At 45.6% G+C, this 19,767-nt stretch overlaps 1 protein-coding gene across 2 annotated transcripts in view; it reads left to right on the plus strand.

Annotated features, from left to right (window-relative positions):
- The first annotated feature begins 518 nt into the window (after positions 1-518).
- TMEM241 (transmembrane protein 241) overlaps positions 519-19,767 on the plus strand; it is a 109,538-nt gene continuing 90,289 nt past the window's right edge. For both annotated transcript variants that reach the window (XM_004579708.2, XM_058677091.1), the window contains exons 1-3: positions 519-609; positions 5,098-5,144; positions 10,545-10,622. In XM_004579708.2, the coding sequence (XP_004579765.2) occupies positions 538-609; positions 5,098-5,144; positions 10,545-10,622 (197 nt within the window). In that variant the 5' untranslated portion in view covers positions 519-537. The remainder of the gene's footprint in view (positions 610-5,097; positions 5,145-10,544; positions 10,623-19,767) is intronic.

Consider the following 19,767-nt stretch of genomic DNA (forward strand, 5'->3'; position numbering starts at 1 on the left):
AAATCTCACCTCCGCTGGAATCACACACAGGGGAACAGTCACCTTGGTTCCCTCCCCTCCCAGCCCCCCCCTTTTTTTGAAGTCATTTACTTTCCTTAGTGTATCTGGGTCTTCTGCTAAATTAAGCTGGACTCAGTGCATAAGTTGGAGGAAAGCACATTTTAATCTTATTGCGTAGAGACAGCTAGAGATATTTACCTACACAGGAGGATTGGGCGTTGTGAGATGGTTTCCCATCTGCTTGCTTTCTCTTCTACCACCTGCCACTCTTTTCTACCAGGAGGATTATCCGCTGAGCCTTCTCTATCGGTGGTTGCAGTGGCCAGTAGGGCTGGGGAACTCTGCAGGCAGCCTGCCTGCCTGGCCCGCATGGCCCCTTTAAGGCGGCAGGACCGGGGGCGGTCCCCACGCTGATTGGCCTTTGTTGGGGACACGTGGCTGTCCCCGGGTGCAGGCTCCCTTCGGAGCCCAGGGCTCAGGGGTCTGGCTCGGGTGGGCGGGCTTCGCCTGTCCCCGGGCCGGGGAGCGAGTCCACAGATGTGCATGGGGAGGTCCCTGGTCGGCCTCATCTATTGTAGCTGCTACCTGGCGTGCTACATCACGAACAAGGTGAGGCTGGGCGGGAGAGGGTGATGGCACATGGGAGGTGTGGACGCTCCAGCCTTTTCTCCTTTTTATGAAAACTCTGGATAGAGTTGGAGAAGAAACCGACTCTGTGGGAAGCTCTTCTGGAACAGGATGTGTGGGACTCAAGCTTCCGCGATTCCCGCCCTTGCACAGCTCCCGGGAAACGAATTGATTTGACTCCCCTGTATACTGAGAACTTAATAGTGGGTGGTGAAGACCACTTTCCAGGGCAACTGAACTAAAACAGAAAGAACCCATTTGGCTCCTGTGCCTTCAGGAAAGGAAGGGTCAGGAAGCCGGCAGATGTGTCCTGCTTTCCTTTCTGAACCGCGGCTGCCTGACTGACTGGTCAGCCGGCTCTGCAAGATTCCAGAACACTTACCTGGAGGAGCAGAGGCTGGGGGTGTCTGTTACATTTCCCCCTAACTCCCCTGATGCTCATGCATCGGGGGAGTTTTTTATGTCTGCATCCCCAATGCTTTACGTTTGCTTTTCCCGAAATTATTTTTAAAAATGAAATTTCAGTGTCACCTTACATGTCCAATGTCATGTGGGGTTTTGTCTTGGTAGGAGGGGGCTGAGTTGGCCTTGGTTTGGGACCCATGAGCATGACTGGGACATTTGTGGCCGGCCTGGACTCCAGACTGGTCCCACCCAGGTGATGGGGGGTGGCGGGGCAGCACCACCTTGTCCCCCTGAGGCATGTGTACTGCTGTCTTTCTGCGTGTTCGCTTTCAGTCATTCCCTCTCTGGGAAAAGAATATCCACAGCTTTTCCTTAACCTTGTTTCTCAGGGTAACTACCTTTAGGCTGGCCAGAGGACGCTGCCCACATGCCCTGGCCTCTGCGGGCCAAGTCCAGTTGTGGTTGACCCACGAGTGCAGTCCTTTAGGAGCCAATGCTGGCTTGCATCCTGGCTCCACTTAAGCTTGATGAACTTAATCTCTCTCTCTCTTTTTTTCCCCTTAAAGTTTTATTTTAGTGAAACACAGAAATCTTCCATCTCCTGGTTCACTCCCCAAATGGCCAGAACAATCAGAACTAGGCCAGGCTGAAACCAGGAGCCCAGAATTCCACACTGTTTCTTCCACATGGAGGAGGGCAGGAGCCAAGTACTTGGGCCATCTTCCACTGCCTTCCCAGGAATACTAGCAGGAAGCTGGATCAGAAGCAGGGCAGCTGGTGTTCACGTTAGCATTCTGGTATGGGATTTGGACTTCCCAAATGGTGGCTTAATGTGCTAGACCAAAATGCCTGCCCCAACCTTAATCTCTTGTAAGTTTTTTTTTTTAAAAAGATTCATTTATTTTTATTAGAAAGTCAGATATACAGAGAGGAAGAGAGACAGAAAGGAAGGTCTTCGTGACCACAACGGCCGGGAACTTCCTCCAGGTCTCCCACGCAGGTGCAGGGTCCCAAGGCTTTGGGCCACAAGCAGGGAGCTGGATGGGAAGCGGGGCTGCTGGGATTAGAACCAGCGCCCATATGGGATCCCAGCGCATTCAAGGCAAGGGCTTTAGTTGCTAGGCCACTGCGCCGGGCCCAATCTCTTGTAAGTTTTTAAGATGAAATAAGAAAGTCCCCTTTACAGGGTGGTGAGAGTTAATTGATGCTTGGGAAGCGGTTGGCCTGCTGCCTACTGTTGTGTCAGCTGTCCCACGGGGTCAGTGGTGGGGACCCTGGCAGAAAGAGAGGCAGAAAGGCTGTCTTTTGCTCATGTGTGACTCAGTCACTGTTAGCTTTCAGCAGATGTGTTTGCATCGCAAGAGACAGGTAGTCAGACCACGAGTTTTATGTTTCAGTAGCACCTACTCAGAATATGTAACATTGTAGTACCATGACCTTTTTAATTGTGTCCACTGCACTTACTAATCTAGTAAATATGTTGGTGGTATTTTCTTTTTATTTTCTTAGCATCATGAGAAGGGCAGAACAACATATCTTTTCTGAAAGCCCACAAACCATGCCATTGGTTAGGAAAAAGGTGTAAAAAGCCATTTATATCATTTATATTTTAATTATTTATTTACATTATTCTGAAAGGCAGAGTAACAGACAGATGGAGGGAGAGACAGATATATAGGTCTTTCATCTATTGGTTCATTTCCAAAAGGACTGCAATACTCAGTATAGGACCAGGCCAAAGCCAGGAGCCAAGAACTCCATCTGGGTCTCCTATGTGAGTGGCCCAAATACTTGAGCCATCTTCTGCTGCTTTCTCAGGCACATGAGCAGGCAGCTAGATCAGAAGTGGAACAGCTGGTACTAAAACTGGCAGTCTGATGTTGGGGGCTGGCATTCCAAGTACTGCCTTAACCTGTGAGAGCTGAGGCTGGGCCAGGATGAAGCCAGGAGCTCAGTCCAGGTCTCCCATGTGTGAGTGACTTGTTCTGTCACCTGCTGCCTTCCAGGAGAAACTGGAGACCAAGCAGTTCCATGTCTTGCTCCTCATAGCTCTGGAGTGTTCCCCCTGGAGATGAGCCCATGTCTGTTTTTTTTTTTTTTTAAAGAGAGGTTTATTTATTTGGAAGTTGCAGGGAGAGAGAAGAGACAGACAGAAAGAGACCTTCCATCTGCTGTTCACTTCCCAGAGGGTCACAATGGTAAGGGATGGACCAGGCCCAAGTTAGGAACCAGGTGCTCCATCCAGGTCTTCCACAGGGGCTTAAGCACTTGTACCATCCTTCTGTTTCCCGAGGTACATTAGCAGGGAACTGTTTGGGAAGTGGGGCTGCCAGGACTCAAACCTGCGCCCTTCTGGGATCCCATTGCTGCAGCCGGTGGCTTAATGTGCCAGGCCACGGTGCTGGCCCGTGTTCTTCTTTCACAAGCTTCTGAGGGGCTGTCCTCCCCTAACCCAGAGAACCTTGCCACGAGGGTTTGCTTTTCTGCCAGGCCATGTTCTGCTGTGAGTCTCGCTTCTCAGGCATGTTGAGGAATTACTAGAAGGAGACATTTCTGGCACTTAGATTCTGCTTCTTACAGATTCTTTTTTCCCCCCTGCTCTTTAGTAGTGTGAGGTGAGAGCCTTAGAAGCAATGATCTCCCCTAATGGGTGGGACAGTGTTAAATATACAATAAATTCAATGTCTGTTTAGTATCATGATGAAGGCCAAAGATGCTACACAGTGCGTGGCCCTGGTGCTCACTCAGTTCTTTCTCTTTTGCATTTTAGACTAAAAATATCGGGGAAAAGGAGGCAGCAGCATGACACATTCTGTTAGTAGATTATCAGATTGGAGCACAGTCAGGCATACATAGGGAGCCATACTTGGGGTGCTTAAGAGCTTCCATAGGGGGAATTCTGCATGGCTAATCCCTGGGAGAATATTGAGATGCAAACATTACCATCATCCCATTCCGGTTTTTAGGTCATGAGAAGAATCAGTATTATCTTGCCCTAAAGCCATGGAATGATTTTAGATTTTAAAAAATTCCTCAAGTATTAAATCATTTTTAAAAAAGATTTATTTATTATTTTGGAAAGGAAGATCAGATTTACAGAGAGAAAGAGAGTGAGAGAGAGAGACAAACCAAGATCTTTCATCTACTGGTTCACTCCCCAAATGACTGCAACGGGCAGAGCTGAGCCAATCCAAACCCAGGAGCCAGGAGCTTCTTGCAGATGTCCATGTGGATGCAGGGTCCCAAGCTTTGGACCATCCTCCACTGCTTTCCTAGGCCATAAGCAGGGAGCTGGATGGGAAGTAGAGCAGCCCGAACATGAACTGGCACCCATATGGAATGCTGGCACCACTGGGTGCAGGATTAGTTTATTGAACCACAACACTGGCCCCTAGTTTTTAAAAATTTTTCAAAAGGCAGGAAAAGATCCTTCAATAACAAAACATGATTCCCATATTTATAAAATGCAATACATTTGATAAAAAGACATACCATAAATATGAATCAAACTGAGCTAATCAGTTTGAAAAAGAATCCTTAAAATGCTAAAATGCAGCAGCATTTATGACACCTACGCAGAATTAGCTTAAAACAGATCCTTTTATGCAAAAGCCATACAAAATCCTGCAAATTAAAGAACAGAAGGAAGACATTTGAAGACATAGAGAAGGGGTTGTAGTTTCAGGTAAGCTGGACAGTAGATTAACTGACTGGGTCCGGGCACTGGGCTGGGTTTCTCTGGAGTGGCTGCAGTGGCGGTGTCGCAGGCTGGGGTCTGGGGAGATGTGGAGCGTTCCAGTGGTGAGGCCATGTGTCCTGCTGCTGAGCTTCCAGATGTGCTGACGTCACCGACACCACTCTGCAACCAAGAGGCAGCCAGGCTCTGGTGGCATTGCAGAGATGGAAGTCCGTACGCTTTAGTAGAACTTCAGAGGCCATTTGTTTGTCTACCGTGTCATTTTGGTGGGACATAAAGGCCTTTTTGAAACTTGAATTTGCTTGTTTGTATGGTCTCCCACTTCTGCATCATTTGAAATGTTGATTAATTTGGTATTTATTTTTCAGTATGTCCTGTCTGTCTTGAAATTTACCTACCCTACATTATTCCAAGGGTGAGTATTGTTTATGTTCTTCATATAGAAATGTCCAATCAACATCATTAAAATATTCAGAATTCATTTAATGAGAATGTGTAGATTTGTGGTCAGATTCGCATATTGTAATTTGTTTTGCTATTCAGTTATTGAGCATTTAGGTTGTGTTTCCTTCTAATTATTAGTGTTGTTTGAGAGGCTGAGAGAGAGAGAGAGAGAGAGAGAGAAAGAGAAATCTTACCTGCAGGTTTACTCCCAGAATGCCCTCACTGTTAAAGACTGGGCCAAGGCAAAACCAAGAGCACAGAGCTCAGGCTGCATGAACAGGGATTGTTCCTCCAGCTGTCACTTGCTGCCTCCAAGATCCTCATTGGAGGGAAGCTAGAATCGGGAGCCGGAACTGGAAGCTGACCCAGGCACTGCAGTAGAGGGTGTGGGCATCTCTACTGATGGTTTTACTGCTGGACTAAACACCTGTTCAGTTTTGGAGGCATAAAAGCAACAAAGTTGTCAGACACTTTTTTTAAAAAAGATTTCTTTATTTTTATTGCAAAGACAGATATACAGAGAGAAGGTGAGACAGAGAGGAAGACTGTCCATCCGACAACCTACTCTCCAAGCAGCTGCAATGGTCAGAGCTGAGCCAATCCGAAGCCAGGAGCCAGGAGCTACCTCCAGGTCTCTCACGAGGGTGCAGGGTCCCAAAGCATTGGGCCGTCCTCAACTGCTTTCCCAGGCCATAAGCAGGGAGCTGGATGGGAAGCGGGGCCACCGGGACCAGAACCGGCGACTATATGGGATCTGGGCGCATTCAAGGCAAGGACCCCAGCTGCTAGGCCACTGCGCTGGGCCCTGTAGACACTTTTGTGTACAAATTTTTAATTACATCTTAGGATAGAGTCCTACATAATAAATTCCAATTAAACAACATGAAGTTGTCAAGAATTCTTGAATATCAGCAAATAGATTTTCCAAAAGTTTTTTGACCCATTGGCATTGCTACAGAGCCTATGTTGGAAAGTTTCTAAAATATTGTGTTCACACCAGGGTTAGTTCTTTTCTTCTCTCTGCTGATTTCATGAATAAGAAATGGGACATGTTAAGTATCCATAATCCAAAATAAAAATCCAAAATGCCTCAAGGCTCCGGACCTTTGGAATCCTGACCTCACACCATGAGTGGAAAATCCTATACAGACCTTATATGTTGGGTTGGAGTAAAAATGCAGGCATGCTACACATTTTGCATAAAATTACCTTCAGGCTATATGTATACAGTAGATATAAAGCAGAAATGAAGTTTGTATTTAGATTCAGGCTTATTCCCCAATATAACCTTATTTGCAAATATTCCAGTATCTGAAATCCAAGGCACATCTGATCCAGATGTTTAGAGAAGTCATACTTGACATGTATGGTGTTTGTAATTGATTTCTTCTTCTTTTTAAGATTTATTTATTTGAAAGGCAGAATTTTACGGAGAGACAGATGGGAAGAGATATCTTCCATCCACTGGTTCATTATCTATCCAGGCTGGTCTGAAGCTAGGAGTTTCTTCTGGGTCTCCCATGTGGGTGCAGGGTCCCAACTTCTTGGGCCCAACCTCTACTGCTTCCGCAGGCAGCATAGTAGGAGCTGCAACTTGAACTGGCACCCACATGGGATGCTGACATTGCCCGTGGAAGCTGTAATTGCTAGGCTGCAACAACAGCCCCCTTTTGTTTCATAATTTCTTAGATCATTAGTAAAGTTGGGTTGTTTTCTTTTTCTGATTATCTACTCATACCTTTAATTCAGTAAATTGTCCTCTTTGTGCCTTTGCCCATTTATTTTCACTGAGATGTTAGTATTTTTCTTACTAACTTAAGGAAGAATTTTTATTGTAAGGATGCCTACCGCTTGTCCGTCAGGTTTGTTGGAGATATTTTTTGCTAATTTGTTATTTGCCTTCTACTTTGTTGATACTTCCTTTGATTACTAAATGTTTCATTTTAATTCCTTTGTGATTCCTTCTGTTTATGTTTCTCCTTTCCTATCACAAGGTCCTGTCGATGTCTGTGTGGCACTGAAGCCTTGCCCTCTTTTTGGTCATAATCAGCTTATTTTGGTCTAGACTCACTGTGAAGCCATCAACCATACCCCAGTACCCAGCTAAGTTTTACTCCTCTCTTTGGCCTTGGGGTTGTTCATATCATGTACTTGGGTAGCTTTTTTTTTTTTTTTTTTTTTTTGAAGCCTGTCTGGGTAGTTACCTGTCAATTTTTATGGAAACAGACTAGTGTGGAATTGTCTTAATTATATATATTTTAAAATATATTTTCATTTTTGTTTGAAAGGCAGAAAGAGAGAGAGAAAAAGAAAGAGAAAGAGAGAAATCTTCATCTTGCCGGATTACTCCCCAGGTACCCACAACAGCCAGGGCTGGGCCAGCCCAAAAGCCATTTGGAGAGAGGGGAGTGAGGTAGGGAGTCTCCACGGAGAAGGCCACATTGCACCCTGGACTGCCTGTCCTTCATGTGATGGACACGTCAGACAGAACACAGCTCCCTGGGAGGCGGCCCGTCCACAGAGGCAGGAGTTGCCATTTATCTGCTTTGTCATTGGAGTGTTCACAGTGCCTAGAACCGCCTGGCATGTGGGAAGTGCATGGTAGGGCAGAGCAACTTACTCCATCAATGTGTCTGTGTGCCAGCCTCTTCTAGACTTGGGGTGAACCCCTGAAGAAAGCCTGAGCCTAAAGAAAGTTGAGTCTTGTGTCTTCCTTCCAGTTGTCCATCTGGAAATAGGTGTTAACCATGAGACATTTTTTTCTGGTCTTCTTCATCCCCAACAAGTGGTTAGCCACTGGGAGCTCCTGAACCTCTTTGGATTCTGTCCACCATCTTCACACATACAACCCCTTCCCCGCTGATGCCTTCTACTCGCTTCCTCACCCTTGGTCTTGTTTCTCTCAAAAACATTCTCTTCCTTGTGAATAAAGAGCATTCCCATGTAGGAGGGTCACCCCTGCTAAGACCCTTCGGTGGGTCTCCTGTTCCAAGTCCCAGCTGTTTTCCTCAATTGGGTTGGCCTCTAGGACCAGCCTCTTCATTCTAGTGTCAGCTCTCGCCACCTCCCTGCCCAGCTGCTAAGAGCCGGACTGCCTGAACTTACTTGAGAAGTTTTCAGCAAGCCCTGGTCTGTCTTACCACTGGGCCTTCATCTCTTCTGGGTCTTCTTCCTTGAGCAAATTTCCAGTGTATGTTCTTGCTCGCTTCCTGTAGATATGCCAGCTCACCAGGCAAGATCAGTGGTACTTGTCTGGGTGACTGGCCATTACTGGTACTGTTCCTATTAGGATCTAATTGCAGTCTGATTAGTGGTTGATTATCTTACTTTTCACTAGACTGGAGATTCTTAGTCTCAATGTGACATTCTGCAACCTGCATTTTTTTTTCTTTGCATGGGGTTGGCGCTGCCCTGCACTTTGTAGAATGTTTAGTTTCATCCTTGACTTTTATGCAATGGCTGTCACTAGTCTGACATTCTCCACAAAGATATCCAGGTGCTGCCAACTGCCCCTTATGGGAGAATTAGCCAGGCTGTTCAGTCCAGGCTGTGTGAGGCATGGTGGACCCATGTTGGGTTCTCTGCTTGCCCAGAAAAGTGGCCTTACCAGCCCAGAATGTGTCACCATCCCACGAGTTGGGAGGACCTAAGGGGCTGAGGACAGCACCTGCCAGCCTCCGGTAGGCTGCAGGCTGTTCTGAGTGGCTGGAACGTGGTTGCCAGTGGCAGCCAGATGGAACCTCCACTACTGTCCAGGGCTTGTGTATTGCTTACAAGTGACTTTGTCCTATAGGCCAGGGTTTCTCTGCTGTGGTGTGGCAACATGTGACGTGTTCATAAGAACATAGAGGGTTTTTAGACTCATGAATGAGTCATTAGAAGAAAAAGCTACTGGAATGAGATAGGTTAAAGTTATATTAACAACTGCCTCTCCTTTGGCATTTTGATGGACTTTCTGCTGGGGGAGAGGGAGGGCTGTTGTAATCTGTGATGTGCCCTGAACACTGTACCCTGAGGGGAGTCTCATGACACCCCAAGTCTATTCTGGCACAAAGGGGGCTGAGGGATGCTGCCAGCGCCAAAGGGAAGAATAATTAAATTTTTAAAAATTAATTAAATTATATATTTAGAGAGATGTCTCCCAGGTGCTGATTTATTTCCCAAATATCCTCAATGGCTGGAACTGGGCAAGGCTGAAACTGGGAGGCAAGAACTCGGTCTCCCACAAGGGTGGCAGACCTGAGTCCTTACCATCAGCTGCTGCCTTCTAGGGTACACTTAGCTGGAGGCTGCCACTTGTAGCACAGCTGCGACACGAACCCAGGCATCACAGCTGGTGTCTGCATGGCTAGGTCAGTGCCCACTCCTCGGCTGTGTTGGAACATGTTGAGTGGCACAGTTCAATGTGCAGCTTGGAAAAGAATCCTTTGGCTAGCAAGGTGAATGGGTGGTAGAGAACAGCCCCAGGAGGTGGGGACCTGTTAAAGGGCTAATGCTGTGGGCCAGGGATGTGGTGTTGGGAGCCCGAATTAAGGCTGACCAAATGGAGGCAAAGGCTTTATGTGTGGATGCTGGGTAGTCAATAAAATCACCAGTGTTTAACCAACCAGATGAGGATGCCATTGGACTTGACTGATAAGATATAGTTGGAGAATGACCTGGATAGAGAGGGGGAAGTTCAAGATGTTGTTTTCACTGGGAACTGGCAGTTTCCAGGGTGGTCGTACCTGTGTGAGGACATGGATTTGAAGGTGGTCAGTAGAGGGGCAGTGTGAAAAGCAGTGGCCGTGGGTGAGACAGTTCAGCAAAAATCCAGGATAAACAGAGAATATGAATGTCAGCACTTTGAGGCCCGGCGGCGTGGCCTAGCGGCTAAAGTCCTCGCCTTGAATGCCCCAGGATCCCATATGGGCGCCGGTTCTAATCCCGGCAGCTCCACTTCCCATCCAGCTCCCTGCTTGTGGCCTAGGAAAGCAGTTGAGGACGGCCCAATGCATTGGGACACTGCACCCATGTGGGAGACCCAGAGGAGGTTCATGGTTCCTGGCTTCGGATCGGCGCATCGGCCCGTTGCGGCTCACTTGGGGAGTGAATCATCAGACGGAAGATCTTCCTCTCTGTCTCTCCTCCTCTGTGTATATCTGGCTGTAATAAAATTAATAAATCTTTAAAAAAAAAAAGCACTTTGGGCACAGCTAAACTCAGGGGCAAGGTCAAGGTGGTGAAGGAACGGTCTGAGGAACTGGGTGGTTCCTGGGAGAGAGTGAACGAAGCAAGCTGGAGAAGGCCTGGCTGTGTCTGTGTAGTGGACAGGGCGGCCGGGGTCATGCAGCACCCTGTGACCTTCACATCTGTGCTTGTCCTTTTCCAGGTGGCAGACGTTCGTCGGTGGACTGCTGCTGCATGTGTCATGGAAGCTAGGCTGGGTGGAGATCAGCAGCGGCTCCAGGTACCACGTGCTGTCTGCACTGCTTACCCGCAGGCTTACTCTGTTGTTTATGGCATTGCCCTGGGAAACGGGGATGTTCGTTCCAGTTGTTTGGACTCGTACTTCCCTTCTGACCGTGACACTTAATGATTTTATGATCTGCTGAAACGCAAATACTGTTGTCCTGGTTAATAATGTTACTAACATGACATTAAAATTAATTAAATATACAATTATAGTAACATACGCATTTGGCTTGGTTTTAGATCATAGAATCACTGTGAATGTAGCTTTAAATTATGTTGTGTGTGAATTGGTTTTAAAATTGTTTCCTACCTGCAGGAAAGTTAGACTAGTATAGGAGGTTTGTACATACCTCAGGTTCCCCTTTAGTTATTTTATCACAGTTCTGTATTCATTATACATATGTATGTGTGTATATAACATATAAATGTATATATACACATTTATAACTTTTTCTAGATTATTTGCTTCAGATTTAATTAAAAAGATGTTTCTCATATTCCAAATTCTGAAGTATGTGTTTGTAAAAGCAAGGATATTCTCTTATGTGACTATAGTATGGTCATAAAAATCAGGACATTGACCTAGACCATCTCATCCACAGACTGTATTTTCCCAATTTTCTCAGTAATATCCTGGGCCCAGGGGCTAATGTAGATCAGACTTTATGTTAGTTGTTATCTTATTAAAAATAGCCTTCCAGTTAAGTTTAAAAGGAACTTCGAAGGCTATGTCATTTCCACAGCCAGAACTTTAAGCCACATTACTTTTCTACTCCTGCCTTATCTAGATAAATCCTGATTGTTTGAAATCATCTGGCCTAGCCTGAAGCGAGGCACAAAATGAAAAGAAAGTTAAGTCAAAGTTTATTTGGATAAGATAAACATCACAGCTGAGTGACCAGGCCAAATTGCTTGCTTTGGTCCAGCTTTTCTCCTCAACTTGTTCTTTAATCAGATTAACTGCTTAGTTGCTCAGCCATTCATTTATTTGGAATTCTGAAAAAGGTTTTAGAGCATATGCAACATAAATATAAGTTTGGATTTATGTTTGGAGAGCAAAAAGTAGTATTAAGAGGTTTCATAGAAAAGGAGTTTTGGGAGCACAGATGTTCATTAATTTACCTGATCCTATGGCCCTATCACCTATACGTTAAAAAAATGTTCCACACAAGATGCCTAATCCAAAGGGAGCCTTAATTGAACACTCCATTGTCATGGTTGATAGTTCAGTGACAGTTGGAGTTCTATTTACACCAGTAGGTTTAGTGGCTGAATCCTGAATACACGAATCCTGTAACAGTCCTAATAGGTTGTCACATAATGAGGCATCATGGCTGTGAATGGCTACATTTGCTCCTGCACAGACGCAGGAGGCTGGGTGACAATGAAGGTGCTGGAGGTCACTCCTGGCCAGGGTCACTGGTGTTGATCAGCATGGGTCTGTCACCCTTAGAAAGTTCCTGATAGTGTGATGACTCAATGGCTAAGTCCTCCTCTTGTAAGTACCGGAATCCCATATGGGTACCAGTTTGTGTCCTGGCTGCTCCGCTTCCCATCCAGCTCCCTGCTTGTTGCGTGGAAAAGTAGTAGAGGATGACCCAAAGCCTTGGGACCCTGCACCCACGAGGGAGCCCGGAAGAAGCTCCTGGCTTCAGATCAGCTAAGCTCTGGCCATTGTGGCTACTTAGGGAGTGAACCAAGAGATGGAAGATCTTTCTCAAGTTAATCTGTCTTTCCAAGAAATAAATAACAAATCTTAAAAAAATAAAGAAATAAATAAAGAAAGAGAAAGAAAGAAAGAGATTGGAGGGAAGAAAGAAAAAAGAAAAACAAAGGACGTTAGCTCTGGATGGTCATTATCTTTTGGCTTTTCATATGAAGGTTGGCTTAATCATCATATTCTGAAAATTACCTTGCTCATGGGCCTGACTCAATGGCTCAGTGGGTAAATCCTTGCCTTTCATGCCACCAGGATTCCATATGGGTGCCGGTTCTGTCCTGGCTGTTCCACTTCCTATCCACCTTTCTGCTTGTGGCCTGGGAAAGCAGTAGAGGGTGGTCCAAGGCTTTAGGACTGTGTACCCGATGGAAGGTCAAGAAGAAGCTCCTGGCTCCTGGCTTCAGATTGGCTCAGCTCCAGCTGTTGGGGCTATTTGGGGAGTGAACCACTGGACAGAAGATCTTTCTCTGTCTTCTTCTTCTCTCTGTATATCTGTTTTTCCAATAAAAAATAAATAAATCTCTTTAAAAAACAGGTTACCGGGCCCGGCGCAGTAGCCTAAAGGCTACAGTCCTTGCCTTGCATGCGCTGGTATCCCATATGGGCACCAGTTCATGTCCCAGCAGCCCTGCTTCCCATCCAGCTCCCTGCTTGTGGCCTGGGAAAGCAGTCAAGGACAATCCAAAGTCCTGGGACCCTGCACCTGTGTAGGAGACCCAGAAGAGGCTCTGGGTTCCTGGCTTTGGATTGGCTCAGCTCCAGCCATTGCAGCCGCATGGTGGTGGGGCGGTGAATCAATGCATGGAAGATCTTCCTCTCTGTCTCTCCTCTCTGGATATCTGACTTTCCAATAAAAATAAATAAATCTTTAAAAAAAAAAAAGAAAATTACCTTACTCATGTTTCCTTAAAAGGAATGCCGTTCTGCTTACTTAAAACATTTTTGTGATTGAAGACGTGTCATCTGGGCCTGGTTAAACACCTGCATTCCCTACTGGAGTGCCTTGGTTTGATGCCTGATTTGGACTCATGACTTGAGCTTCCTGCTGATGCAGGCCCAGGGAGGCATCAGTGATGGCATGAGTCGTTGGGTCTCTGGCACTCACCCGAGAGGCATGGGTTGAAATACCCTCTCCCAACTCCTACTGTGGTCTAGCTCTGAATGTTGTGGGCATTTGGGAGTAAGTCAGTAGATCTCTTAGTGTCTCTTTTTCTCTCCTCTCCTTTCCCCCCAGCACTTTCTGTCCTCCACACATGCACAAATAGACATAATAGAAATGTAACACTTTAACCTTTTAAAAATTTATTTATTTAATATTTATTTATTTTATTATTTCATGATACAGTTCCATAGACTCTGGGATTTCCTTTCTCCCCTCCCCAAATCTTCATCCCCCCCACTGATTTCCTCTATGTCATTAGAGTAGTATAATCCTTCATAATCAATCATCCATCATTCTGCTATTTAACTGTATCCTGACACTGCAGGCTTGGACAATGGCAGAGTCCAGCATCCTGTTGTCAAGATATATTTAACAGCTTCATTAGGAGTTAATCTTTTTTTTTAAATATTTATTTTATTTTTATTACAAAGTCAGATATACTGAGAGGAGGAGAGATAGAGAGGAAGTGGAGCTGCCGGGATTAGAACCAGCGGCCATATGGGATCAAGGCGAGGACCTTAGCCACTAGGCCACACTGCCAAGCCCAGGAGTTAATCTTTGATTTGAAAGTAGAGATATATACTGCATTGTATCTTCATATCTTGGATGTGATAATCTCTATTACATAGTTACTGTATGTGCCCTTAAATGAAAAGCCATAAAACAAAATCAGTAGCAGGAAGAAAAAGTAGAAAATTTATAACAACATGAAATTAAATAACATATTTCTGAATGACCAAAGTGTTGCTGAAGAAATGAAAAAGAAAAATCAGAAACCTTCTTGAAGGAAATGATGCTGTGTGACCCAGAGTCAGTAAGGAAATGGCTATTGATCCTGTATTTTGCATGAAGGTTGCTTTATATCAGAGAGAACATATGATATTTATCCTTATCAATAACATATAAGATTTGCCTTGTATCAAAGAGAATTTCATATGTTCTCTCTGATAGGACCATTTTTAACTGTACGGTTCAGCAGTTGTAAGGACATCTGCAGAGTTGTATACCCATCACCCATGTCAAGAACATTTTCATCATCTGAGGTAGCTTCTGTACATCTGTATACACTGCCCCCCCAGCCCCTTATCATCACTCTTTTTTTTTTGAATGTTTGTTATAATGTATTAAGGGTCAGAGAAAAACAATTATTTGATCTGATCATTACATAGAAAGAAACTCATTCATCAAAAAGCTCTTCTTAAATTTTTAAAAATTATTATTATTATTTTATGATACAGTTCCATAGGCCCTGGGTTTTCCCTACCTCGCTCCCCAAGTCCTCCCCTCATTGAGTTCCCCTATATTATTACTATAGTATAGTTCTTCATACACAGTCATATGTCCATCATTGCAGGCATGGACAATGGCAGAGAGTCCAGCACGCTATTGTCAAGATATAGTAACAGTTTCATTGGAAGTCCATCTTTGATCTGAAAGTAGAGATGCGTACTGCGTTGTATCCTCACATCTGGATATGATAGTACCATTACACAGCTACTATACATCCCCTTAAATGAAAAACCACAATACAAAATCATCAACAGGAAGAAAAATAGAAATTTATGACACCATGAAGTTAAATAACATGCTGCTAGATATAATAGTCTCCATTACACAGTTACTATACATCCCCTTAAATGAAAAGCCACAAAACAGAATCAACAGGAGGAATAAAAGAAATGCCATAAATGCTACCAAATGACTAATGTGTTGCTGAAGAAATGAAAAAGAAAATCAATAATATTTTTGAAGAAAATGATGCTGCTATATGGTCTATGAGTCAGTGAAGAATTTAAAGAGAAAGTATTTTTTTAAAAAGATTTATTTATTTTTACTGGAAAGTCAGATATAGAGAGGAGGAGAGACAGAGAAGAATATCTTCCATGCATTGATTCACCGCCCCACCCATGTGGCTGCAATGGCTGGAGCTGAGCCAATCCAAAGCCAGGAACCCAGAGCCTCTTCTGGGTCTCCTACACAGGTGCAGGGTCCCAGGACTTTGGATTGTCCTTGACTGCTTTCCCAAGCCACAAGCAGGGAGCTGGATGGGAAGCAGGGCTGCTGGGACATGAACTGGTGCCCATATGGGATACCAGCGCATGCAAGGCGAGGACTGTAGCCTCTAGGCTACTGTGCTAAGCCCCCAGGTCTGAGATCTTATATTAGACTTCCACCATGGTCTCCGTAGCCCCAGCTCCTGGCTCACCACTCTAAGCCTCCTGTGATTCCGTGCTGAGGCTGCACCATTGTCTGTACAAGTTTTCTTCTATTTCCAGTTTGAGAAGTTCCCAGGATTAGGGAGACACCAGGAGTCCTATATAGCTAGGTTGTTGGTGGTGCTGAAATTGCCAGAACCTGTTGGCCATTAGGACTGGGGGCCACACGAACCTATTTTAACCTGTAGCATACCATAGTTGGTATCATTTTCCCTGTGGGACCAGTGCAATGCACTGAGCTCAGTGAGTTCATTCCCAGCTCAGTGCATGTGCAGTCCTGTCCCATTGCCTTTGCCTCCCTACACAAAATGGTTCCCAATTCTGCTCTAGCGGGAGGACTGGGTTGTGAAATCTACCCTGGTCCCGCACCACCCATCTGGGACCTGCTCCTGGTCAAATCAGACAGATCAGCAGGATGGGCAGTTCTTTGGGGTCACCTCCTGAGCTCTCGGTGAATGCCCCTTCCCACCTTGTTGCTGCTGGAGTTCCAGCTGCTGGTGCAGTTCAGGTTGCTGCTCGCTGAATACCGCTTGGGTATTTGTCACTGCCTCACTACACTGTTGTGTCCACTGCTTTCCTGTGTCTGTCAGTCTCTGGGTACCCCTCTGCTGTCATTCTGTCCTCTCCTGTTTCCTGGAATGTGTCCTCTCTGCTTTACACTGGCCAATGTTTCTCTGTTTAAATGTGTCCTTAGCCTATTCCACCATCTTGATTGCCCTTATCATCACTCTTGTACTTTTTGTGTCTGATTTGCATATACCAAATACCATGTGTTTTGTCCTATTGTGTCTGACTGATTTCACTTGGAAAAGCATTTCCAAGGTTCACGCCTAGATAATATGTGTCAGAATTCCATTTCTTTTTAGGGCTGAATAATATTCATCTGTATTTTGGTACCATGTCTTGTTTATCCATCATTTACTGATTGTGTTCGTCATACTTTTATTGCCTTTTGACTTTTATTATTGCCTTATGACTTTTACTGTTAGTCATACTTTTAGGGGTGGGGTAGAGGAGATAGTGGCTGGTAGAACTGGGTGGGGCAAACAATTCTCAAGAATTTTTGCTCAGGAGGTATGGTGCTGTGAGAGTGAAGGTTTGGAGCTGTTGCTCTGTGGCTTTGTTAGTCCGATGCTAGGTTCTGCCTGTCTCAGCGGGTCCAGCAAGTCTCCCTGCTAAGCTGCTTGAGAGTTCTTTTCACCCGTCCTTCCTGCACTTCCCACTTCCTTAGCTGATGTCACAGCTGCACCTGATGTCGGCTTGGTCAGATTTCTTGTCCAAGTTCCCAGTCTGGGTTTGCTATATCTTGTGCTGACAAAGTTTGGAATTTCCATCTCTTTAAGAACCTTTGACCAGAGGAGTGTTACCAGATGGCTGACAGAAGGGCCCAGCACCAGTGCTCTTTGCTGTATGTCTGGGCTGGGTTTGTGTCTGCTGTAGATATTGTTTCCTACTGGACTTGGTCTTCTCCTTCCAGAGTTGAAGAACCACAGCTTAGCCTGGCTGGGTCACTGGATACCTGTGCAGGGAGCGAACAGCTTTGGCTACCCTGAAAATGGAAAGAGCAGCGAGGAAACATTTTGCAGTTCAGAGGTTGCTATGGAGTGAGGTTGGAGGAGGTGACTCCAAAGTTGGCACAAGAAAACCCTTACAAACCCGAGTACAGGCATCCCAGACTCCCTCTGGAGGCAGCCGCCGACCTGGCAGTACATTTCCGCTGTCTGCTGTGTTCCAGTCTGTGCCACGGATTGGCTCTACAGGATGACCTGCTTTCAGCATGCTTGTCAGAAACCTGTTCTTGCTTTCTGGTCTTGGGTGATACCCTTGGAACCCTTGGAGGGGCAGGCTGTCCTACCTTTCGGCCATGGGCACATCCTCGGATGGATGGCTGCTTCTGTCATTGCCAAGTCACTGCAGAGCAGTGACGTCACTTTCCCGGCAGATGTTGCAGTCCTGTGCAGAAGTCTTTCCCGTGTTTTTTTTTTTTTTTTTCTGCAAAGGGACCCTAGAAAGAACATTGTGACCTGTTTCATCTGCCAGGACTTCTGCTAGCAAAGCAAGGCATGGACTCTATTTTTTTTTCTTGGATCCTGACAGCTTCTGGTGTGTTGTCACTGGAGACTTTGGATGCAGTTCTCCAGTTCCTGTAATTGCTGGACTACATGTTTAAGTAAAAACACTCTGAGAGGAAATTGTAATCTACTCTTCATTTTAGTGTCCATTGTAAACAGGGAGCAAAGTTTGAACTCTCGGGTTTTCAAGTACAGGAGGTTCTAAATTAAAACTTCATATTTTAAAAAAAAGATTTATGTATTTATTATTTTGGAAAGTGAGATACACAGAGAGTAGGAAAGACAGAGAGGAAGATTTTCCGTCCGCTTGTTCACTTCTCAAGTGGCCACAATGGCCAGAGCTGAGCCAATCCAAAGCCCGGAGCCAGGAACCTCTTCTGGGTCTCCCACGCAGGTGCAGGGTCCCAAGGCTTTGGGCTGTCCTTGACTGCTTTCCCAGGTCACAAGCAGGGAGTTGGATGGGAAGTGGGGCCACTGAGATATGAACCGATGCCCATATGGGATGCTGGTGCATTCAAGGCGACATTAGCCACTAGGCTACCTCTCTAAGCCCAAGCAGAGATTTCTAAGATGAAATATCACCCCCCTCATACCTTTAATTCTCCATTGAGTGTCTTTGCAAGGATCACTTTGCCTAGTGATCACTGGCCTCGTGCTTACAATGGAAGTGAGGAACTCCTGCATCCTGTATTCAGGTGTCTGGGTTAGAATCCTGGCTTGGCTCCCAACCCCAGCTCCCTGCCAGTGTACACCCTTGGAGCAGCAGATGCCTCGGGTAGTTGGACCCTACCATTTCTGTGTGAGATCTGGGTGGGGTTACGGGCTTGTGACTATGGTCTGGCCCAGCCTTGACCCTTGCGTGCATTTGGAGAGAGTGATTGTATTCCTCGGACTCAAAGGAAAGCCAGAAGAAGGTAGACAAGAAGACCCTGAGGAATGTAGCCACGAGCAGCGTGGGCCCACTCAGTGACCTCCTGCGCTCTTCTGTGGTTCTGAGCACCTGCAGCAGTGCAAACAGGGACCTTTCTGATCTGACGGATCTGGGGCAAGGTCAACCTTCGACCCGTGAACTTTGGTGTCTCACTGTCCTGTTAGTTTGGATCCACTAGGTGTCAGTAGAACATAAGTATTTGTGCTTCTTCAGCTCCAGGAGCCCTACCTTGCAGCACCAGGAACCCATTGCCCTGCAATGCTTGCCGGGAGCAGATGTTCTCTCAATAATGCATGCTCTGTTGAAAAAACAAGTGATTTAATTTAATTAGCTTTTCTCTCAGTAGCAACAGTTTTCTCATTTGTGCCAACATACTTCTGTTAGCTTCTTGTAAAACACTTTCATTATTCATGAGGGAACTTGGGGAGTGGTAGAGTGTGCATGGGAACAAAAAACAAGCCCATAATTCAAACAAGATGCAATGATTTCAGAGTCTTTTAAGAAAAACTGTATATTATCCTAATTTTCAAACCGGGCCCTGTGACACGTAGTTCTTGACCATGATAAAGCTGCAATCTGTCCAGTTCAGTACTTCTGATGGCACCTTCCTCTTTCTCTCCCTTTCCCGGCCTCTTTGTTTCCCTCTCTCTTTATCTACCCCCTTCCCCTCCCCCAATTCCCCAGCTACCAACTTGATAGCTGCTGCTTGGATGCCTGTGATTCTGCTAGAGACACTTTTGCATTTCATCCCATTCTGCCTGCATCGTATGTAAATAGGACAAGGGGAAAATCAACCAGCCTAGCAAGCTCAGGCGGCACTGACAGGTGGATTAGAAGGAGACAGTGCCCAAGTATTTCTGCTGTTCAGGTTTAAGGCCACCTGCAGACATGCAGTCATGGTTAGGTCTATAAAGGGAGAGGCCACTGTGACCTCTCTGGATAGTGATGCTGAAATCAGTTATAAACTTTTAAAAAAAAGATGTATCTGCTTTAGATGGAAGGCAGAGAGGTAGCGACAGAGAGACCTATTCACTCTCCA

Source organism: Ochotona princeps, chromosome 18 (genome assembly GCF_030435755.1).
Source record: "Ochotona princeps isolate mOchPri1 chromosome 18, mOchPri1.hap1, whole genome shotgun sequence".
NCBI classification, from domain to species: domain Eukaryota; kingdom Metazoa; phylum Chordata; class Mammalia; order Lagomorpha; family Ochotonidae; genus Ochotona; species Ochotona princeps.